A 25692-nucleotide genomic window follows, 5' to 3' on the forward strand; every position below is an offset into this window, starting at 1 on the left:
TATGGTGCAACCGTAACGAAAACCAATTTCCCCCAGGATCAATAAAGTATGACTATGACTATGACTATGATATTTATATGCTAAACACAAAGCCAATTGCTACTTAAAAAGTTACAGACAATGCATAGACGATGCTTCCCTTTGAAGTTACATACAAAATATCACACTATCCTTTCCTTCCGACGCCAACATGTCTGTGTTGTTATCCACAGCCTTTAGTTCCATCCACAATACATTTATTTGGCATTTCACATGCTAACATAGAAGACGATTAATATTTATAATGTATAGATAATACTGTCTTTGAAACTACAGCATCAGGCACCAGAAGCACCTGGTATTTACACCTTTTAGGAAGCCCATTGTGGTGGACTCAATTCACAGCCCTTTGTCAAACAGTTAAAATAGAAGTCTGGTGGCCAAAATCATTAAGTGTAAACAAATCATCTATCCCAAAAAAATCCACTCTAACAATCAGCAACTGCATATTGGTCAATATACATTTTAATCAAAAACAAACTATCTTGATTGTGCTTAACAATCAACCATTAAAAATATAGGGAAGTGCAGATGACTTGGGCACATTAGATTATTATATTCAGAACTCCTCAATAAGTGACAGAAGTACTGGGCAGTAAAACTACACCAGATGGCATGGGTCTATTTGCAAGAGTAAATACCAATTATTAAGGATAGATTTTAGATATTTTGCCAAATATACAAAGTTTGAGGCAGAGAATGAGACAGCCTACTTGGCTGAAAGTTTAAGAGGAGAAACTTAAACATGAAAACTTACACAGTTGTGTTTCACCTTAAATCACTCCAGTCAAGTTCCTCCAGTTACATATTAGTCACCTCAATCTGATAACTAATCATGTGCTTTTGAATGATTATCTTATCACACTACTCAAATAAAAGGAAATTATTTTGTAATCAAATGTAAGGAACTCGCCATGCAGACTTGAGATTCTTCACACCATCCTGATTGCTGCTTCTGCACGCTGTGCGGTCATGGACCAGATGTCTCCAAGAGTCAGTGGGAAGGTTAACACTTACTCAAAGAAACTTTGATCACATTCTTTCAATTTGTCTCCTCTATTCACCTAGTAATCTCCTTCCATGGAGAGCTTGAAAGACAGCATCCTTTTCTGTGATGCAGTTTATGCAACATAGCAGACCAAGCGGAATGAGGGCATTAATTCTGGAGGTGTTGGCTTGGGTGAGGATGTTAATATTGATTTGGTTATTTCAATGGATCAGCAGCATATTGTGGAGATAATGCTGGTGCTACTTATCCATTCTCTTCAGATCCTGCTATAGGTTGTCCAGACTTCAGAAATATACAAGAGGGCTGGGATCACTGCTGACAGTAGGCCATGAACGTAGTGTCAGAACTTAATGCATCTTAATTTTCAAAGGCCCTTTTTAACCAAGTCCATCGAAGGTTGTGGTGGCATTTTGAAGGCAATAGTGAATTTTATAATAAATGTGGACTACATTTTACCAGGATCTTGCTGTGAACCTGGACAGCAGTGTAGTGCAGGAAGAGAGGTTAGTATACACAACCTTGCTCTTCTGCATGTTAAGTACAAAGCCCGTCTCTCTTAGTTAATGTGCATTTTGCAGACGTACACATTTATATGGTTAAATGTAGTTCAGGTGCCCTACAGGAGGATCAGTCTGAACATTTTAAATCTGTGGCTAGTAACATCTTTATTTGGAATTTAATGCCAGTGTTTTCAAAATATTATAAGTTCTTAGAAAGCCACTTACTCCTCAGAATATTTTAAATTGTTAATTGATACCAAATAGTTTTTAATCAGATCGATGGCTAAGCTTCACTATTTCATATCATTGGAAAAAATCCCACTACATTGGCTTTTCAAGAAAGTATTCTGAAGTAAAAATCAAAAGATGATGTTTTTCAAGGTAGAGTTAGCTTATTTTCCCTTCAGACAGCTTTGAAGAAACTTTTAGTGTCTTGTTTGCTATGAATATTTTTATCCCTATTCAGCTGAAATTTCAATAACTTATTTATACACATTTTTTTTAAACTTGGTGCTTGTAAAACTAAGTTATACAGAAGTACTTCAAACCAGCCCGTAAACAGAATCCATAACTTTTTAATTCCAAAAAATGAGTGTATTTCCAGGTCTACTTTCACATAGGTAACTGTATATTTTCATCTATACTCTGCAACCAGATTTACAGTACATTACAATTTGCACATAAAATTAATTGAGTTCTACTAATATTTATAGATTTAAAGTGAAAACATGGCTATGGTATTTTCTTCCCATAATGAGGGCGAGCGTGAACTCATTTAAAAAGTTAAGTTTTATCCTGTACATTCAGGATTAGAGAAAGGAAAATCATGTGCAATAAAAATGTGCTTTTATGATGCTCTTAATTTTATTGTGAGGATTTGTGATCAAGGTTACAACACAATAACATCCTGTACAATATATGAATCTAGGATTGGGAACTGAAGGTAATTAAACAACTCAGCAAAACCTTAATGCATACTTATTTGAAGTGAAACTCTGATCATTCACTATTAGACAATCTGGAAATCTCAACTGGCTCTCCAGATAATGTTTACCACACTCACTTCTCACTCATCAGGGCATCTTCCATACTCCCTCTCCATTCGCAGGAGCCCCAGTTCCTGAGTTCTTCTCCCCACTCATCAGACCCCAACTTCCATGTTCCCTTTCAACATAGCAGTTTCTTGTTCCCACACTTCCTTTCAGCTTATCGAATCCACTGGCAAATGTATAGCGTTCAAAGTGAATTAAAGGAGTGTTGAGGTATTAAGAGAAATAACATTCAACAGTTCAGATAACTTGCCAATCTAGCACCAAATCCTGAACATGCTGAATTATCAGAAATATAATCTAGGACAAGAGGGCACGACTTCAGGATTGAAGGACATCCATTTAGAACAGAGATGCGGAGAAATTACTTTAGTCAGAGGGTGGTAAATCTGTGGAATTTGTTGCCACGAGTGGCTGTGGAGGTCAAGTCATTGGGTGCATTGAAGACAGAGATAGATAGGTTCTTGATTAGCCAGAGCATCAAAGGGTATGGGGAGAAAGCAGGGGAGTGGGGATGACTGGAAGAATTGGATCAGCCCATGATTGAAAGGCAGAGCAGACTTAATGGGCCAAATGGTGTACTTCTGCTCCTATATCTTATGATCTTATCATCTAATACTGCAGGCGCATGATACAATCCATTTATTCTTGCACAAAAATGGCACTAATGTTGCAAATGAAAGCTCTATTCCAATTCCATTGAGACTAAATGATTAGCAAAAGATGAGAAATAAATAATTAATACATAATTAGAACTAAAGTGGACCAAGAAAAAAAGGAAACATGACTGAATAAGATTGTTCAGAAATTGTTTGGAAGAGACAAAGTAGCATCAAAAGAAATGACTCAGGGTTCTACTCCCTTTGCTAAGATATAAGTTAATAGGACTATGGCATTAGGGGTTAACAGAATCTCCTACTAAATACAGAATATACTGTTCAGGTTGTAAAAGTAGCAATTTGATATGGAGCTGATGCTGTAAAAGAGAGGGTTAGAGCAAACTGGCAGTGTGATGCACCACCAGCTCAGTCCTCATGATGCACATGTAGAAGCCCTGCACTTACTCATTTCAATATTTTTCTTTGAATGCACTGGGAATTGTCAGTAGAAGCAAGCCAGTGGAGGTGAAACAGAATACATGCAGATGTATAGGACTGTGCAAAAGTCATAGGCACGTATATCTAGCTAAGGAAACGAGACTTTTGCACAGTACTGTAGTAATTTTATGTGTTGCACTGTACTGCTGCCACAAAAAAACATGACATATGTGAATGATTATAATTCTGACATGGTTCTCTATTGTGGACTGAAAGTGGGAAGGGGGCAGGGAGAGGGGAATCACGGTTGGGAAAAGTGGAAGGCGGAGAGTGGGGAACAGCAGAGAGATATTAGGTAATGTACAATAAACCAGTTATTTGGAATCAAGTGACCTTGCCTGCTATCACAATGCTGGGTCTGTCAATTGCGCCATCCTCCACCCATGGCACAGTCATCTGTCCCACACCCCTCCCGCAACGCTCCATCCTCACTATTCCCACCAACCCTTGTCCCACACCCCTCCCGCAATGCTCCATCCTCACTATTCCCACCAACCCTTGTCCCACACCCCTCCCGCAACGCTCCATCCTCGCTATTCCCACCAACCCTTGTCCCACACCCCTCCTGCAACGCTCCATCCTCGCCATTCCCACCAACCCTTGTCCCACACCCCTCCTGCAACGCTCCATCCTCGCCATTCCCACCAACCCTTGTCCCACACCCCTCCCGCAACGCTCCATCCTCACTATTCCCACCAACCCTTGTCCCACACCCCTCCCGCAACGCTCCATCCTCACTATTCCCACCAACCCTTGTCCCACACCCCTCCCGCAACGCTCCATCCTCGCCATTCCCACCAACCCTTGTCCCACACCCCTCCTGCAACGCTCCATCCTCGCCATTCCCACCAACCCTTGTCCCACACCCCTCCCGCAACGCTCCATCCTCGCTATTCCCACCAACCCTTGTCCCACACCCCTCCTGCAATGCTCCATCCTCACTATTCCCACCAACCCTTGTCCCACACCCCTCCTGCAATGCTCCATCCTCACTATTCCCACCAACCCTTGTCCCACACCCCTCCCGCAACGCTCCATCCTCGCCATTCCCACCAACCCTTGTCCCACACCCCTCCTGCAACGCTCCATCCTCGCCATTCCCACCAACCCTTGTCCCACCAGATTAACAATACAGTACTGTGCAAAAGTCTTACATACCCTAGCTACATCTCTATATTCCTATATTGATATATATAGATATACACACAAATATACATACATACATATATGTGTGCCTAAGACTTGCACAGTACTGTAAGTTGTGTGTCATACTTAGTTGGGGTTCAGTAATTTAGGCCTCAAGGTGGTATATGTTCCAATCAAAAGCACGTGAAAGCAGCTAAAGTAGTCAGCTATCACCAATATCAGTTTTCATCTATTTTGCATAAAGTGTGGAAATAAATCACTTAATAAAATTAATAGCAATGTATTATTTGAAAAATAATTGTTTCAAAAAAGCAACATTACTACCAAGACTATAAAGAAATCCTCATGATTAATCTATCACAAAGATTATTGCCAATAAATTTATTAGTCACATTATAAATAGCTGAATGGTGCAATGTTTTGTTTTATACAGAAGTAACCAAAAATACATACTTTGGTATCTAATTCCCTCTAACATTGTTCAATTATTTAAGCCACATCTTTAAAACCATTAAATAAAACAATAAAGTTAAGATGTTTTAAATCTTTGAATATTTAACCATATTTAAAATCAGAAAGTTGTAAATTTGATAACCTTACTCACAATATTGCAAATATTGCTTACACTTATTGCTTCCCTAATATTTTTTATAAATTCAAGTTGAGCAAACAATGATGGGCACACAAAGAAATAACAATTCAACAGTCAGTGCCAGTACCCTCTGACATGTGCTATTGAAAATGCACGTGTGGATCCCAGTTGCAAAATCACCATTCTCTAATCTGAAAGGATTTAAGGATTTCATTCCGTAAAAAAAAATACTGGCTGGATATTGTTCTCATTAGCAATAATTTGCATTCCACTTAACCATAGTTTTTCATAGAATTTATATTGACAGACTGTAAATATGAGCCTGTACACTGCATCTGGAACTTGTATAAACAGTTTAACAACTGTTTAATGCCTTAATCAATTACTGTGGAAAATTATTGATGATTGCATTGTCCAGTCCAGAAGATATAGGTTAGAATACGTTGTCAATCTCAAGTCAGGTTAAAAGAAAAAGTCAAGAGAAGAAAATACTGAGTTAGTTACAAGTGAGAAAAGAAACAAGACTGTTTGATAATACAGGTTTCCCCCGCCATCCGAAGGTAGAGCATTCCTATGAAACGGTTCGTAAACCGAAATGTCGTAAAGCGAAGAAGCAATTACGATTTATTTATATGGGAAAATTTTGTGAGCGTTCGCAGACCCAAAAATAACCTACCAAATCATGCCAAACAACACATAAAACCTAAAATAACAGTAACACATGGTAAAAGCAGGAATGATATGATATATACACAGCCTATATAAAGTCGAAATACTTTTCCACAATCATTACTGCACTACTCCCCGTAGCGAAAATCGCACGCAAGCGCCGTCGGCAGAAAATCTCACGCAAGCGCTCTCAGCAGAAACATGCGCAAGCGCTCTCCAGTAACCTTTAAGCTATGAAGCTGCCAAATCATACCAAATAACACGTAAAAATACACAGCCTATATAAAGTAGAAATAATGTATGTAGAGTGTAGTATCACTTACGGGAATCGGGAAGACAGCTTGCCCAGCACACTGATGATGGTGTGTTAGACTTGTTGCAGGCTGGGGTGGTGCAGTGGCCCCCACCCTCCGGGCCACTGAGTGATACATTGCCGCGAAGAACGCAGTGGTCCAGCGGTAGCCGGGAGGTACACAGCACATCTTTAAGAAAAAACCGAAACAAACATGCTGATTAATTAGGTGCCGCCCGTAATTGTCGGCCCAGATCAGTGCCGATTTCCGATTGTGTCGTCTCTGATCTGGGCCGACAATTACGTGTCGGCGGCACCTAATTAATTAGCATGTTTATTTCGGCTTTTTTCTTAAAGATGTGCTGTGTGCCTCCCAGTTACCTTTGCATTCTCCACGAATCGGTATCTGTCCGTGGCCTGGGGGTTGGGGTGGTGGGACACTGGGGTGTCATATTGTCGCCTGTTTCCATTAGAGCAGGCAGCTCATCTTCTTCTATCTCTGCCCACCTCGATGTCGAAGGTTCGATGTTCGTCGTCTGCTGTGGCTGATGTGGAAGGCTTGTTTGACTGCTGAGCCTCGCGTATTTTTCTATCACACAGTTCTTTAATAAGGACTCAAACCATCCTGTAAATATCCCCTAAACCGACGTACCCTTTCAAAATTAAAGTTGTACTTTATCATTACTCATTCATTTTCCGTTGTTACCCTTTTTTCTTGCAATTGCATCAGCTCTTCATCTGTCAGTTCTTGGTCATGGGATGCCAAAACCTCTTCAACATCATGTTCGTCAGCTTCCACAAGCCAAACTCACGTTGTCCTTTCTTCGTTCACCATGATCATAACGCGTAATTATGTCTAGTTTTACCGTAAGTGTAACACCCTTACGAGCTCTTTCAGGCTTTTCCGATACCATAGAACTCATCTTGCAAACAGCTGCTCACAGGCAAGTGTTAAAGCAAAGCAGTTCCGAATCTGGGGGAGAGCGGCTGCTCGGGGCGCTCTGCCTTTTATCGCGCACTGATTTTTTCGCACGGTGATTTTTTATCACATGCTGAATTTTTTTTCGTAACAGTGAAAACACCTTCTGAATGCGAAAACAGGGTACTAATGTAGGTCTTTCGTAACAGTGAGGTTTTGTAAAGCGAACGTTCGAAAAGCGGGGGACACCTGTAGTTAAGACCTATCACAACTTAAAACAATGTTCTTCTGGAATAGATGAGGCCCAAACCTAATTTGGTGTGTATAATTAAGATTGAACACAGCACTTTCATGTTGTACTTATGGAAGTAAGATATGTGCTTTGCCCAGCATTTGGAGGATCTGGATGCCTCAGGCAGCAATTTTCTAATGTTGGTATTAACTGTGAGTTTGAGAACTCTAGTTGCAATACATCTCCATTGTTTAACCTCTTCCAATATTTATCACAAAATTCAGCTTGCTTACATTTCTTGTAACTAAAGACCTTACAAATTACTCTACATGTTGCTGCTAGGTCTTTTCTTATTTTACCTAATTCTAATTACAAAATTTAAACTGCACATTATGGTTGTTTTATAATTAATAACTGATTAAAACAAGCTTGATGCTGTAATTAAGATAAAACTATTTAAAATCTGCGTCTCCCTAGAAATTGCATGGCTTTGGATAGATAAGAAGGGTGGCACTGCTTTGCAAAACCCATCACCACAACTTAGGTTATATACACATTAAAGGCAAGAAATTACTATCACAGGTGGTCAGGTAAGCAGTACTTAAAATGCTAAGCAAATAACCAAATCAGAGCGAGAGATTTGGAATAATATTTACCTTTGCACATGAAAAAACAGCTGAAATTAAAGTTGTGGTATAATTACACAGTATCTATAATGCAAAGGCATTTAACAATATTGTCTTATTAATCATCTTCTTGCAGAGGTTTTGAAACTCCAGTTATTTGAATTAAAAATCTCTGCAAAAATCAAACTTCAAAATTGCACGACTTGACAGGAAGGAAAAAGGAGGCATGAAAAATGAACATAATACACCTGATAAGAACCACATAGTTTATAGAAGCTCCTGAAGACTAAGTAAAGACAGATGGCATATTGCCATCTTCTGAACTCAATTCTGAATTCTCCAATTTTAAGTAATTCGCACTTTCCTCTAAAAATGACTGTTTCTAGCATTTTTTTAAAAAAACTCTATTCATATAGTATAGCCTGATAGGCTTGTTCACAGCCTCACCGTTGAGTGCACGTTACACAAAGCACTTAATGCTTGTAAATGCATACATGAATGCATATGGATTCACCACATCAAGTATATTCCCTTTGTTCTACCAATCTCCCCTCCATCTTCTTATGTTATTGAAAATTAACTTGCTTTGCTATCATTCTCAATTTTAACAAATGGTCCTGTATCTGAAATGTTAACTCTCTTCATGGATGCTGTTTGACCTGCTGAGTTTTTCTAAAATTTTCTGTATTTAAGACAAATATATTGTTAAAAAACAAACACTAGTTCATGCACAAAATACTTTATGAACTTAAAGCAAGAAGAAAGAACACGGCCTCTTGCAGTACACTCTCGGTTAAGGTTCAGAACTATTTCTGATTTATCATAAGAATTGCTAGAAGGAAAAAGAAACTAAGATCAATGTGGTTCACCTATCATGTTGGCAGTTACATGATACATGAAAGTGGCTGTGTCAACTAATTAATAATCAGTCTATCAATTTGTCTACATCAAACCCAGAAATGATGAAAGGAAAATGTGAGTGGCGACAAGTTGGAGAGCCACATATCCAAGGTCACCTTTCTTCTTTAGGACGCTATGCTTACCAGAAAACACATCTCAAATGTCATTTTCTGAAAGGAATCTATCCAACTTACATATGAACAAATCAATATTCCTCTCTCAGGAGAGTATCTTTCATAGACTGACCACTTGCTCATTGAAAGCATTGGACAATTATTCCATTTAAAATGTCAAAACATGAACAGATGAGCTTTAAGATTTTTCTTCCCATACCTCAGTAATTGCTTCTGTAAAACAGGTAGATTAGGCGTGTGTGCAATCCTTTGGCGAGCTTTAAGACTGTCAGAAGAGAACAACCAACTTCTGTCATTTGAACATGGTGCATCCACCAGCACCTAAGAGAATGATAAATAATTTTATTGGAAAAAATTGTACAAGCCCAGATGACAAAATGCTATTTTATTCAAAATGCCCTTCTTTTCCCACTCCAGAGATCAACTGGAAGGCGAACTATCCAAGAATCACGCCTTAACCAACAGCTCTAAAATTAAATATTCTGCTATTTGTTCACTGTTTATGAGGTTTTGCAGTGCACAAATTCTCTGTACTGTATACCTAACAGTAACTGTACTTCAAAGGATAATTCAAGGTTTTAAAAAACAGCTAAAAATAAGTATACTGTAGAATTGGTATCATTGCACTCCACAACCTTCACAAAATATGGTAATGTAAACTGATAATCAGAAAACTGAGAGGTGAAAGAGGCTGTACAGACTAACAGTGAAGTCCTCAATTCTTAAAAACGCAAACAACAGGAATTCTGCAGATGCTGAAAATTCAAGCAACACACATCAACGTTGCTGGTGAACGCAGCAGGCCAGGCAGCATCTCTAGGAAGAGGTACAGTCGACGTTTCAGGCGGAGACCCTTCGTCAGGACTAACTGAAGGAAGAGTGAGTAAAAGATTTGAAAGTTGGAAGGGGAGGGGGAGATCCAAAATGATAGGAGAAGACGGGAGGGGGAGGGATGGAGCCAAGAGCTGGACAGGTGATTGGCAAAAGGATTACGAGAGGATCATAGGACAGGAGGTCCGGGAAGGAAGACAAGGTGGGGGGGGGGAACCCAGAGGATGGGCAAGGGGTATATTCAGAGGGACAGAGGGAGAAAAAGGAGAGTGAGAGAAAGAATGTGTGTATTAAAATAAATAACAGATGGGGTACGAGGGGGAGGTGGGGCATTAGCGGAAGTTAGAGAAGTCGATGTTCTGGAGGCTACCCAGATGGAAAATAAGGTGTTGTTCCTCCAACCTGAGTGTGGTTTCATCTTTACAGTAGAGGGAGCCGTGGATAGACATGTATATATTGGCGAGATCCGACGCAGACTGGGAGACCGCTTTGCTGAACACCTACGCTCTGTCCGCCAGAGAAAGCAGGATCTCCCAGTGGCCACACATTTTAATTCCACATCCCATTCCCATTCTGACATGTCTATCCACGGCCTCCTCTACTGTAAAGATGAAGCCACACTGTTTATGAGGTTTTGCAGTGCACAAATTCTCTGTACTGTATACCTAACAGTAACTGTACTTCAAAGGATAATTCAAGGTTTTAAAAAACAGCTAAAAATAAGTATACTGTAGAATTGGTATCATTGCACTCCACAACCTTCACAAAATATGGTAATGTAAACTGATAATCAGAAAACTGAGAGGTGAAAGAGGCTGTACAGATTGACAGTGAAGTCCTCAATTTTCATATCTTTACATTCTAATGTGTCCTAGGATTAAATGCACCAGATTTCTCAAAAAGTGAATATAGTGACCTAGTTAGAAAGCAACTTCTCAAGCGAAGTTGACCACCAAAGGAAAGCAAAACAAATCTGTTAATGTAACACTGATATAGTCTAAGATCTACTTGTGAGCCAAGACATTTGGGAAACTCATTATTTAGTTAATTACATCACTGACTTGCTCTTGTTGATAGGCTGCCTGTTGGGAAAATTATGGAAATTTTATTCTCCTGGTAATAATACATGAGAATAGACATTATAAAATTTAATTCCTTGTAAATTACAAATGAATAACTGGGAAGAAATCATTTGAAAAAAAGAAAAATTATTATTGAAAGTAAATTTACGATACCCCTTTCCACCATTTTTTTTGTAAAAATGCTGTTCACTTTTCTCAGTTCCTTCATCTCCACTGCATCTGTCCTCAGGATGAGGCTTTTCATTCCACAACAACTGAGATGATGGAGCGTTTGATGGCTCTGGGTCTGTACTAGCTGGAAGTTAGAAGGATGTGGGGGGGGGTGATCCCATTAAAACCTTTCAAATGTTGAAAGTCCTAGACCTTTCAACGTGGTGTAGGAAGCAAGGATTTACATTCTTGGACCACTGGGGTATGTTTCGGGGTAAGGATGAATTGTACAAAAGGGACGGGTTGCACCTTAATAAGCGGGGCACCAGCATTCTGGCAGGCAGGTTTGTCTCTGCAGCACGGGTGTGTTTAAACTAAGTAGTGGGGGGGAGGGGATGAACTGGAATCATGAGGATGGAGATAAAGGGAAAGTGAGAATACGAAAAGTTAAGAATGACAGCAGAATCAACAGAGCAGAAAGCTCAAGAAAGGATCGTACAGTACGGCCAAGTGAAATAGGAATTGATATGGGAGGTGAGGGGAGTAATGAATTAAAAGTATTGTATATGAATGCACGGAGTATAAGAAATAAAGTGGATGAGCTTGAGGCACAGTTGGAAATTGGCAAGTATCACGTTGTGGGAATAAGAGACATGGCTTCAAGTGGACAGGGCCTGGGAAATGAATATTCAAGGGTATACATCCTATCGAAAGGACAGACTGATGGGCAGAGGGGATGGGGTTGCTCTGTTGGTGAGGAATGATATTCAGACCCTTGCGAGGAGGGACATAGAATCAGAAGATGTAGAGTCAGTATGGATAGAACTGAGAAATTCTAAGAGTAGAAAGACCCTAATAGGAGTTATCTACAGGCCCCCAAACAGTAGTCTGGATGTAGGGTGTAAGTTGAATCAAGAGTTAAAATTGGCATGTCGCAAAGGTAATGCTACAGTTGTTATGGGGGACTTCAACATGCAGGTAGACTGGAGGAATCAGGTTGGTACTCGACCCCAAGAAAGGGAGTTTGTGGAGTCCCTCCAAGATGGATTCTTAGAACAGCTTGTACTGGAGCCTACCAGAGAGAACGCAACTCTAGATTTAGTGTTGTGCAATGAACTGGATTTGATCAGGGACCTCGAGGTAAAGGAGCCATTAGGAGATAGTGACCATAATATGATAAGTTTTAATCTACAATTTGAGAGGGAGAAGGGAAATTCGCAAGTGTCAGTATTACAGTTGAACAAAAGGAACTATGGTGCTATGAGGGAGGAGCTGGCCAAAGTTCAATGGAACAATACCCTAGCAGGGATGACAGTGGAACAGCAATGGCAAGTGTTTCTGGGAATAATACGGAAGGTGCAGGATCAGTTCGTTCCAAAGAGGAAGAAAGATCCTACGGGGAGTAAGGGGAGGCTGTGGCTGACAAGGGAAGTAATGGACAGTATAAAAATAAAAGAGAAGAAGTATAACATAGCAAAGATGAGTGGGAAGCCGGAGGATTGGGAAACTTTTAAAGAGCAACAGAAGGTAACTAAAAAGGCAATACGCGGAGAAAAAATGAGGTACGAAGGTAAACTAGCCAAGAATATAAAGGAGGATAGTAAAAGCTTCTTTAGGTATGTGAAAAAGAAAAAAATAGTTAAGACCAAAATTGGGCCCTTGAAGACAAAAGCAGGTGAACTTATCATGGGGAACAAAGAAATGGCAGACGAGTTGAACAGGTACTTTGGATCTGTCTTCACTAGGGAAGACACAAGCAATCTCCCAGATGTAATAGTGGCCAAAGGACCTAGGGTAATGGATGAATTGAAGGAAATTTATATTTGGCAGGAAATGGTGTTGGATAGGCTATTGGGTCTGAAGGCTGATAAGTCCCCGGGACCTGATGGTCTGCATCCCAGGGTACTTAAGGAGGTGGCTTTAGAAATCATGGATGCATTGGTAATCATTTTCCAATGTTCTATAGATTCAGGATCAGTTCCTGTGGATTGGAGGGTGGCTAATATTGTCCCTCTCTTCAAGAAGGGAGGAAGAGAGAAAACAGGGAATTATAGACCAGTTAGCCTGACGTCGGTGGTGGGAAAGATGCTGCAGTCAATTATAAAAGATGAAATTACGACACATCTGGATAGTAGTAACAGGATCGGACCGAGTCAGCATGGGTTTACGAGGGGGAAATCGTGCTTGACTAATCTTCTGGAATATTTTGAGGATGTAACTATGAAAATGGACAAGGGAGAGCCAGTGGATGTAGTGTATCTGGACTTTCAGAAAGCCTTTGATAAAGTCCCACATAGGAGATTAGTGGGCAAAATTAGGGCACATGGTATTGGGGGCAGAGTACTGACATGGATTGAAAATTGGCTGGCTGACAGAAAACAAAGAGTAGCGATTAACGGGTCCCTTTCGGAATGGCAGGCGGTGACCAGTGGGGTACCGCAGGGTTCAGTGCTGGGACCGCAGCTGTTTACAATATGTATTAATGATCTAGATGAGGGAATTAAAAGTAACATTAGCAAATTTGCCAATGACACAAAGCTGGGTGGCAGTGTGAAATGTGAGGATGATGTTATGAGAATGCAGGGTGACTTGGACAGGCTGGGTGAGTAGGCAGATGCAGTTTAATGTGGATAAATGTGAGGTTATCCACTTTGGTGGTAAGAACGGGAAGGCAGATTATTATTTAAATGGAGTCAAGTTAGGAAAAGGGGAAGCACAACGAAATCTAGGTGTTCTTGTACATCAGTCACTGAAAGCAAGCATGCAAGTACAGCAGGCAGTGAAGAAAGCTAATAGCATGCTGGCCTTCATACAAGGGGAATTGAGTATAAGAGCAAAGAGGTCCTTCTGCAGCTGTTCAGCACCCTGGTGAGCCCACACCTGGAGTACTGTATGCAGTTTTGGTCTCCGAATTTGAGGAAGGACATTCTTGCTATTGAGGAAGTGCATCATAGGTTCACAAGGTTAATTCCCGGGATGGCGGGACTGTCATACGTCGAAAGATTGGAGCGACTGGGCTTGTATACTCTGGAATTAAGAAGGCTGATAGGGGATCTTATTGAAACATATAAGATTATTAAGGGATTGGACACGCTGGAGGCAGAAAGCATGTTCCCGCTGATGGGTGAGCCCAGAACCAGAGGCCACAGTTTAAGAATTAGGGGTAGGCCATTTAGAACGGAGTTGAGGAAAAACTTTTTCACCCAGAGAGTGGTGGATATATGGAATGCTCTGCCTCAGAAGGCTGTGGAGGCCAAGTCTCTGGATGCTTTCAAGAAAGAGATGGATAGAGCTCTTAAAGACAGGGGAATCAAAGGTTATGGGGATAAGGCAGGAACTGGATACTGATTGTGGATGATCAGCCATGATAACAGTGAATGGCGATGCTGGCTCGAAGGGCCGAATGGCCTACTCCTGCACCTATTGTCTATTGTCTATTGACCGAGTAGATATGGAAAGGGCATTTCCCATGGTGGGGGTGTCTAGGACAAGAGGGCATAGCCTCAGGATAGAGGGGCATCCATTTAAAACATTGTGCAGAGAAATCTCTTTAGCCAGAGGGTGGTGAATTTGTGAAATCTGTTACCAGAGGCAGCTGTGGAGGTAAGGTCGTTGGGTGTATTTAAGGCAGAGATTGATAGGGGTTCTTGATTGGACATGGCATCAAAGGTTATCGGGAGAAGGCCAAGAACTGGCGTTGAGGGGGAGTTAGAAAAAAGGATCAGCCATAATTGAATGGCAGAGCAGACTCAATCGGCCAAATGGCCTAATTCTGCTCCTATGTCTTATGGTCTTAATTGGGATAAGAGACTGCTGCTGAACGGTTTCAGTCGTGTGCACTTGTATAGCCATTAGACACTACACGGTGTTCAGACTGAACAGTTTTTAAAGTGTCAGTTATGTGTGCTTGTGTTATGATATCCATTTAGGCTGATGGACACCGACTCAAAAAGCAACAATTTTTGATAATTTTGTTTTATTACTTTGACTTCACAAAGTGATGAAGTTCACATCTGAACTTGAGCTAGCGACTACACAGGATGCCAGGAAATTTATTGTTGGATTACAACTCTCATGCAACAAAGGCAGTCCATTATCTGTTTAGGTCATTGTGCTGATTTTGTTCATTTACAGTTAATCAAAAGAACATAGTGGTGTACACTGGATGAATTCCTCCATCAATAACTATCAGGAACTAATAGGCAGTTTTAGATTACTGTAGTAGCACTGGTAGTCTAATTTGTTCTGTATTTCATTTAAGTACATAATTTGTTAATTAAATAGTAGTTTGTCTTTATTATACTGTACCTTTTTAACTATTTTCATGAAACCTCGGCTAATTGGAGCAGCCGTTTAATTGGGCCAACATGTGCTGGTCCCAATGTGTTCCATTTAACCAGAATCCATTGTATATGCAGACTAACATAGGCTGATTTCACCTGAATGGAAATTTTTAGTTAAAGCTTGCATCTTAATAACCCCCATGTGGCTTGTGTCAGCACTACATGGATGTTCCAAAATTCAAGAACACAATAGAAGCAGAACCAGGAACACAAGAGGTTCTTCAGGTGCGGGAAATCTTGAACAACACACTCAAAATGCTGGAGGAACTCAGCAGGCCAGGCAGCATCTAAAGAGGGAAATAAACTGTTGATGTTTCTGGCCAAGACTTCCTGATGAATGGCCTCTTCCTGAAATGTCAACTATTTTCCTCCGTTGATGCTACCTGGGCTGCTGCCATTTGTGTGAGAAGTAGAAACAGAACCAGGCCACCTGTCTGCACCGATATTCAATATGATCCCAGCTAATCTATTCCAGGCCACAATTCATTCTTTGATTCCCATCCCCATAATCTTCAGTCCCCAAATCTTTCAAAGCAATTTGTCTACGTCCACTTTCAATATCTAAAATGATCTAATCTCCAAAATTTTCTCGGGTAGAGAATTCCAAAGATTCACTGCCCTCTGCAAAAAGAAATTTCTACGTATCTTTTAAATGACCAATCCGTTGAAACTCTACACCCGCAATAGAGACAAGACAGAATTAATCACTCTATTTATAAACGGACAAGGGTGTAGCACTTCATCCCATTTGAATGATGTCACCTAATTCCAAATGTAATTATTTCAGTTTTAAATGAGACATTATTGAACCTCTATTGAAGATACAATAGGAATTTAAAGGAGTTCTAGATTGCCACACAAAAGCAAGCAAAGTTTTACAGAGCTGCAACATTACCTCGTGGCCCTTTACAACAATCTGATGACTAATCAAAACCAACCATACAGCTTCTTAACCCCCTATTAACTTGCACGACAACTTTGAGAATCACAGGACGTGAACCCGAGATGTTACTCCACGCTGCTAAGAACCATGCCATTCACCCTGTACTCTGTCTTCAAGTCCATCCTTTCAAAGTGTATCATTTCACATTTTTCTGGATTAAATTTATCTCCAGGTACTGAGGACCAGTGCTGGACTGTGCACCGATACCTTCGGCAGGCTAAGGTACCCACCTTCTTCAAGCAGGCTTCAGTTATACCAGTGCCCAAGGAGAATGCAGTAGCACTTACATCCACAGTGATGAAATGCTTTGAGAGGCTGGTGATGAAACCGTCATTGTCTATAAGGAGTTTGTATGTTCTCCCGGAGACTGCGTGGGTTTTCTGTGGGCGCTCCGGTTTCCTCCCACAGTCCAAAGACATACCGGTTGGTAGGTTAATTGGTCATTGTAAATTATCTTATGATTAGGCTTGGGTTAAATTGGGGGTTGCTAGGTGGCATGGCTCAAAGGGCCAGAAGGGCCTATTCTATGCTGTATATAAATAAATAAATACAAATAAACTATCATCCTTTCAAAACTAATCAACAAGCTCCAAGACCTAGACCTCAATACCTCTTTGTTCAGCTAGATCCTCAATTTCCTCTCTCGCAGACCTCAGTCAGTTCAGATTGACAACAATATCTCCTCCACAATCACCATCAGCACGGGTGCACCAGAAGGCTGTGTGCTTAGCCCCCCTGCTCTACTTGCTTTATATTTATGACTGTGAGGCAAAGTACAGTTCCAATGCCATAGTTAAATTTGCTGACGGCACTGGTTGGCCAAATTAAAGGTGGTGATAAAACAGCATAGAAGACGGAAGATTGAAAACCTGGCTGAGTGGTGCCACAACAACAACCTCTCACTCAGTGTCAGTGACACCAAAGAGCTAATTACTTATGACAGGAGGAGGAAACTGGAGGTCCATGGGCCAGTCTTCATCAGGGGATTAGAGGTGGAGAAGGTCAGGAATGTTAAATTCCTTGGTGTTATACTTTTAGAGGATTGCCCTGAGTCCAGCACATAAGCATCATTACAAAGAAGGCACAGCAGTGACTCTACTTTCTTAGAAGTTTGAAGATTCGGCATATCATCTGAAATTTTTGACAAACTTCTATAAATACATAGTGGAGAGTGTACTGACTGGTTAAATCACTGCCCGGTAAGGAAGCACCAATGCTCTTGAACAGAAAAGCCTTTAAGAAGTAGTGGATACAGCCCAGTTCAGCACGTGTAAAGCCTTCTCATTGAGCACGTCTACAAGAAGTAGAATGCAGGAAAGCAGCATTCAACATCAAGGATGCCCACCATCCAGGCACGCTATCTTCTTGTACAAGAGCTTCAGGTCCCATACCACCAGGCTTAGGCACATTTATTACACCTCAGCCACTGTGCTCTTGAAACAGTGGGGGTAACTTCATTTAACTATTCCACAACATATGGAATCACCTTCAAGAACTCTGCAGCTTACTTTCTTGTTATTATTTATTTATTATTTGGTTTATTTTGCACAATTTGTTGTTTTTTGTACACTGATTGTTCCTTCTGTCTTTGTTGAGTTTGGTTTTTCATTAATTTCATTGTTACTTTGTATTTACTGTGAATGCCTGCAAGAAAATGCATCTCAGGGTAGTATATGGTGACATATATACGTACTTCGATAATACATTTACTTTGAATCTTATCCTACTTCTCAGACTAGCTCTGCATCCTGTCAACGTGCTGTTGTAACCTACAACAACCTTCTACAATATCTACATCACCATCAAGCTTCATGTCATCTGTAAAATTACTAAATAGCCCTCCACCCCATCCAAGTCATTTATAAAAACACCACTGGGCACCAACCTCCAGGCAGAATACACTCCATCTATTACCATCCTCTGCCTTCTGTAGTTCTAGTCAATTCTGAATCTATGCAGCAAAGTTTCTCTCGATCCTATGCCACCTGACTTTCTGAGTGAGCCTACCAAGCGGAATATTGCTGATTAAATGTGGCTCTCTCCACATTACACTCTGTTTTGTCTGTTAAATTCAACTCTTCAAATGCTACTTTGTCAAAAAAGTGTACAGTAAGCATCATGTCCCTCTGATTTCATTTTCAATTATTTCTGTAGCATTCATGGATTACACAAATTGTTCCATTCCAATGTGGAGTACATAATACATCTTTCTTTCTGTATTCTTCACCACGTCATTGCAGTTTTATCACTTGCCATCTACTCCAAAGCAGGCCACTAAAATCTACTCAGCGTAACATGGTCTATGGCCATAAGCACAGGTCTCAGTTACACTTTGAAATTCTGATAAGCAGCACATTCACCATAGTCCAACAAAGCCTGGTCAAAATGCAGACTCACCTTGTTAAATATTTGTGGCTGTTGTGGGCCAATGACTCTTCCATCCAGGTTCGTCACAGATATTACTCCGCTTATGGCATCAGGTACAAAAGACTCAAGCGTTTGCTTCAGCCACTTATGACGCAAATTGTCCTGCTCATTGCAAAGAAAGTGACCTTTTAAAGAAAGAGAAACTATTCTGAGGCCGTGTGATCGCTCATACATCCCCCAGTGACACAGCAAGAAATTCTATCAGATTACTTGAGCGAAACACACACAAAATGCTGGTCAGGCAGCATTTATGGAAGTTAATAAACATATTTAAATATATTTTTTATGATCGCAAGACCTGCTGGACATTAAGACCTAAAGTAATGCAGTTCTACCCCATCAGCTAGTTGCTCGTTACTGAAGAACTGAAGGAGCTGGACTTGATGTGTATCGTGCTGCTGCCTGCGTCAGAGCGCAACAGAGGTGTGCAGTGGAATACTGCATGGCCTAGGTTGTCTCAAGGACTGGGCCTCAAGCCACGGTGTCCCATGTTTGCAGCTGCCCAGGAGAGAGGTGGAGCCGCTGCGCTCCACCGGAGTGCCAGAGGAGGTGTAATGCAGTGTAAATGGAGTCGGCACTGCCTTCCAGTGTTCACTCGGCCAGAAAATGGGAAACATTTAAGCTCAGTGCTAAAAAGACATTCCTAATCTCTTCTTCATAGAATTAATATTGTTTTGCTGTGATGACGAGACCAAATTAATAAACAGATCAGAGGAATATTGTTGAAAAGTAAATAAATAAAAGCCAAATGAGAATAATGGTTTGATATGATCAAATGTACCTCAAGTGCAAAAGCCAAGAGATGTGATAGGAATGCAATTATCTTGACATCACTCCTTTAGAATCTGTTACACTTTCTATGGGTATTTGGGAGCTTTCCACAAAGAGGGCGATAGCTAATATTAAATCTTTTTTATTCTTTTTGAGAGCAGTTGTCGTAATAGCAATAGCATGTGGTGAAAATCTGAAGGATAAATTATGGGATGTACTCACTGCAGGTCTATCCAGCAGAGATTATGAAAAAATAATTGTCAGGTTGTATGATACATGTAGCATCTTAATTGTACATATTGATGGAAATAATAGTAACGCAGAAGAGTGTCTAAGTGTGTAGGTATTCCCATCAGGCTATAAGCTAAGTTCAATCGCTAGGTTGAAAAGATGATATAGAGTAAAATTGCTTTGAAGAAAACAACCATAAAGATGAGATCTAAAATGAGAATGTTCCTACTGTAACAATAAGACATAGCATAACATGCTGCAAGATAGATTATGATGAGCTTCACTGAACGTAGTTAAATGAAATGTATTTCAATTAAAAGTTGCTATATTTCGTAACAAGATTCTGTTTCAAAACGTTAAACTTCGCTAAGTAAACAAGCTACTACCTCATTTCTACAAATTCTCCTTACACGACATAGTTTGCAACTAATCATGTTTCACTAACATAAGAAACTGGTAAAATTGGATAGAAAATTCAAAAGCATTTCAGTAAAGCATTCTACCTGGAAACGTCTGAATCGACTTACAAAAGTGAGCTTTCGAGTCACTCGCAGTCATGTCTATTAGAAAATTAATGGAGCCATCGAAATGGATTCTAAGTTTGCATATGCTATCTGAAGCTAACTGCTCATGTAGAAAATGTCTGTGACAGTATGCGGAAATATTTATTTTAAAAGAAAAATGTCAAATCCACCATATCATTGAGGTTCCAGGAAAGATCAAGAATAATACTGACATTTTCCATTGAAACATGATGAAAAATATAATGAAAGTTATACTTCATATATAGACATAAAAGATAAAATATTTTAATGTTTACCTACAAGTTTGCAACCTATAAAAATGTTTGGTATGAAATAAGAATAATCTATACCTGCTGTCCAATCATACTTAATGAAATGCAAGTACCACTAACTATACTGTTTTAGTATAAAGTTCATCCTTTAAATTGGGCAAAATTAAGGAATAAATTGGCCTCAACATCCAGCAACTGCAAAGGGGTAGTTACAGATTGAATCCAGAAGTGGTTTTCCAGTGGAAGCTTTGAAATATTGTTAATTTGCCACAAGATTCAGCGTTCATACAAAAAAGAAACTATTAGATATCGATTAGACACACTAGAAAATGCTAAGGCACATTTATTAAGTATAAATAATTTTTTTAATGGTGTGAAAGCTCTGAATTATTGATCATCACCTTACCAGCAGTGATAATTTAAGGAATTATTAGTGGCAGGTATAATTTGACGAATAAATTGAAAATAAAAATTATTATTTTCTTTTACTTGCTACCTTTTAATTTTCTTGAACTCAAGCATCCTCCAACCTCATTAATTCTGTAAGATGAAAATATGTTCAATTTATGCTTCTTGATCTAGATCAATGTGATACCTCAACAAAGTTTCATCAGGATGATTAGTGGAAGAGGCACCCTACTCCAAGCCAATTAACAAAGGCCCTAGATTCCCTCTGGAAGGCACCATGCTATTTCAGGTTCCTAACAAAGACGAGTTGTCACGCCATCACAAGAGACTCATGGCAGCTCTAATCACGAGGAACAATGAGCCACATTTGCTTTTCACTGACCAAAAACGGGACAACAACCTCAATGTAACTTGTATTCATTGCATAAAATTTACACATTACACGTGGAAAAATAAACTGCATTATGGAGAGTTAGACATGCATTCACAGGTCCAACAGAATAGCCACAGCCCGAAACATTGACTGTGTATTTCCCTCCATAGATGTTGCCCGACCTGCTGAGTTCCTCCAGTATGTTGTATAAATAGAACATGATGCTTGAAGGAGGTCATGAAATACTAAGGCAATCTCAGATGTCCTCAGCGATGTCACAATCCTGACCATCTTCAAGAAAGAGAGCTCAAATGGAAATGACAGATCACCTTGATGTCAACTACAGAAAATAAATCCATCGAGATGCCTTTCAGGTCACCAGGGACCATAATTCTCTATGTATTGCCTTCTTTGATCTTACAAGGGCTTCATCCCTGCTAATAACCATTCTGGGTAATTCTTCTGAGTTATGTTTACTCCCCAAATATGTCACCACTTTACTCAAGCTCAACAACAATAATAAGGCGTTAATACACAGTGTCAGCCTCAGCACAAACTGGACTGGGGTTAAGAGAGAACATCAAAGGGTGGCCTCAAAACTTCTTTCTGCAATTGCTTATTAGGCACTAACAGGCCCCCACCAAGCAAATGGATGGACAGAAAGCCAACTAACCTCATTGACACTAACCCAGAACCAAGAACATCTTGATTTCAGTCACCTAACAATACGGCTGCAATAAATGTTCTAATAAAAAAAAATTGGATGTTCAGGCAATCTTCAGCACGTTTACCAAAGATATTGGAAAATAAAAACGCCACTTAATACTAAGACTAAAATCCTCCATCAAGGAGCTCTCAGCAGACATTCCCCTGTTCTTGCAGTGCCAATTCAGAGGAGATTCTGAGAATGATGAGCTCCACACACCCTGGAAGCAATCTCCCACAAACAGCTAAATATTGATAGTGAAATCTAATATTAAAAGTGTAGGAAGCCAATTAACCCTCTAATTTGCGTAACTCTGAATGTGGGATGAAACTGGGTATTGAGAAAATGTGCTAATCCCATACAGATACCACCAGGGGGCAGAATTAAACTCATGTCACTGGAGCTGAGGTTGTAGCTCTACAAATAAGTCACTCTGCTGCCTGATCAAAGCATTCTACACCCTAATCCACAGTTTAATAAAGGCTTTCCTTTTGTCATCTCTGGTTCTTTTGCCAGAGATATAGCATGGAAACAGGCTATTCCACCCACCATGTGCACAATGATCACTGAGCCATTCATAGTTACTCCCATCTTCCAGCACTTGGCCCATAGTCTTCTATGCCTGAGTGATCCCAGTTCTCATTTAGTCACTTAAGTTACGTCCTCTTAAATTTGTATCTTAGCCAAGAGCCAGAAAACCCAGATGTAACCATAAAAATGATGGCAATTACAGAGTAGAAGAAAGAAAATAAGTTATTTCTGTATCCTGCAAGTAACATGCAATAGTACAGCACTTACGTGGAGTGGCAGACTGCAATATTGCCACAGATTTTCCTCCAGGAGCAGCACACATATCTAACACACAGTCTCCATCTTGGACACCTAATGCAAGGACAGGCAGTAAAGAGGCCGCATTCAGTAAGTAATATTCCTTTAACCTTTCAGCATGATGTAATAGTCTTGGGAACCGGTTCTGGGTCCTGCTGATGTAACATCATAATGAATGCTGGAAAAATGGTAACACATTTTCTACAAAATTCCAATATCCCTGTGATTGAAGACATTGTTCCAATGCTATACAGTGGCTGAACTTGTTCACCAGCACACCATACTGCCAGCTGAAGGGAAGGAGCAGTACTTCTCTGAAAGACAAGCAAACAAAAAACAGTAAAAATTAAGCTCTGACAAAACTAGAACTTTTTTGTATCGGAGGATCGTATAGCTACCTGAAAAGCAACAGCTTAGTGGTATTAGAGCTTACAATTCATACTACCTTATCTACTGAGCAATGGCTTGTAAAGTTATATTGAGGCAATGGAAAGAATACAGGCCTCCAGTGCAGACAAGCTGGCCAGTCGCAGAAGTGGATGATGGAAAAATTGTCTGGCTCAGTTGCTTAACTATTAATATTGCCATGAAAAATTAGACTCCAAATAGATGAATTCACCCTCCTCATCCCCAAGTAGCAGCAATTCTTCCTCAGAAAATAATACACTTGACTTTAAGTCCTAATTATACACAAATGCCTGAAGATGGAGACCTGGTCCAAAAGGAAGCATGCCACTAAATCAAGTCAACTGAACTGCAAGGTGTCACAAATAAAGACCAAGTATTTTATCTTTATTTTAAACAGTTCTAATCTTATCAGCTGCTCTGATATTCTTGCTGCAACTATAATACACTGCCCACATGAACTCATGACTTCTACACACTTAGTAATTTATATTAGGCCCTGCTGTACTACCATATAAACTGTAGTGTTCAGAAACAAAAAATCCAAATACTAGCAACCCAGTTGAAAACTACTGTAGATATTATCCCGGCATATGCAGTAGTTCAAATACTTAATAGCAAAAAGAATGATAAATATTAATATCTACATGGTATTGTTTTTGCAGTAATCCATATAATTTACAATTTTAGATTTAAGCCACACGTACTACTTAGTGCTGAGGCCAAAATGTTCCACTTCAGTCTCATCTGACCCCAAGACCTTCTTCCACATCTTTATGGCATCTAATTATGCTTTGCAAAATCTTTATGGGTAAGGATATGCTTTTTTTAATCGGTACATGTGGCGTAAATCGAATACTGCAGATCAGCCAGGTAAAACCATCTCTATTAAAAGTATGGTGGAGATCGCACCAAGGTACGGAGATGCTTTTCAGCAGTGGGGATTGGAAATCTGATCTTCTGTGTGAGCCAACCATTGCTCTCAGCAGGAAATTTTTACATGGACTGAAAGCTGCACGGCACTTTAAATTGTTAAATGTTAAGAAAATTATAGCTGTACAGCAACAAGAACTATGTGTGCGGGAGCATTTCAGTTACTGCGTGGCCGTGCGCCCCTGCAGCTTAGAGGGAACAGTGACTGGGATGATCCTATGTGTATGGGGGTAATAATCCTTTGAGGAAAGGTTGAACAGGCTGGGACTATACTCAATGGAATTTAAAATAATGACGGATGATCTAACTGAATCACCTCAGGTCCTTAGAGGGCTGGACAGGATAAAAAGTTATAAAAAAGGTTTTCCTTTGTAAGAGAGTCTAGGACAGAGAATGTAGTCTCATTTAAGACCAAGAACTTCTGCCCTCAAAGTGTTGTGAGTCTTTGAAATTCCTTACTCCAGAAAACAGTGGTGGTTGAATCCTGGAATGTATTCAAAAACGAGTTAGCTCAGTAAATAAATCAAGGAATCTGGGTATAGTGTGGGAAAATGGACTTGTAGAATGTCAAATCAGCCACGATCGTATTAAAGGGCAGAGCAGGCTCAGTAGATCAAAAAGTGCACTTCCATTGCTGTTCTTGTGGTCTCAAAGGCCCACTCCTAAAAGAGCTAGTGAAATCGATAAACAATGTTTTCAATACCTTGCATGTTATAAGTGATGGCTAATTCTCACACAAACATAGACATGCCCTTCCAGATGCTATGGTACTTAGTAAAATTATAGTATCATTTTATTGCATTTTGGTGTCTTAATTTTATTCATTTACAATGTGGATTTTTTTTTAGAGTTGCATCTTATTTGAAGATTAAGACATCTTGTTCAACAATGGCAGCTCAAATGACAGAGCAGGAAAAATCAGTCATCTGATTACAAGCACTTTGACACCAAAACAAAATTTACACAAACAAAGATAAATATTAAAATATGCTGCTTCTCTATGTATTTGTTATTCCCTTATAAGATTGCCAGAGAATTTGAATAAAATATTGCACAGTGGGTAATTGCAATTAAACATTTACTGTATATCATTCAAATGTAATTCCTTTTAAAATAATCTCAATATTGTGACCAATTGTTTTTAAATAGCTAAAATCTGTCTTAACAAGACCTAGGAAAAAAGATTTTTTATTTGTTTACATCTGAAATGTAAACTTGATGTATTGTATTAATATACTGTCAGGGTCATTTCTTTATTCAG

The 25692-nt window shown here is 39.8% G+C and overlaps 1 protein-coding gene across 1 annotated transcript in view; it reads right to left on the reverse strand.

Moving 5' to 3' along the window:
* LOC140198686 (tRNA (cytosine(34)-C(5))-methyltransferase, mitochondrial-like) overlaps positions 1-23246 on the reverse strand; it is a 38904-nt gene extending 15658 nt beyond the window's left edge. Inside the window, exons 1-3 of the mRNA XM_072259705.1 lie at positions 23064-23246; positions 18951-19105; positions 9404-9525 (exon numbers count right to left, since the gene is read on the reverse strand). Of these exons, the coding sequence (XP_072115806.1) occupies positions 9404-9525; positions 18951-19105; positions 23064-23118 (332 nt within the window). The 5' untranslated portion in view covers positions 23119-23246. The remainder of the gene's footprint in view (positions 1-9403; positions 9526-18950; positions 19106-23063) is intronic.
* Positions 23247-25692: the final 2446 nt, after the last annotated feature.

The sequence above is a fragment of the Mobula birostris genome, chromosome 6 (assembly GCF_030028105.1).
Source record: "Mobula birostris isolate sMobBir1 chromosome 6, sMobBir1.hap1, whole genome shotgun sequence".
Classification (NCBI taxonomy): Eukaryota; Metazoa; Chordata; class Chondrichthyes; order Myliobatiformes; family Myliobatidae; genus Mobula; species Mobula birostris.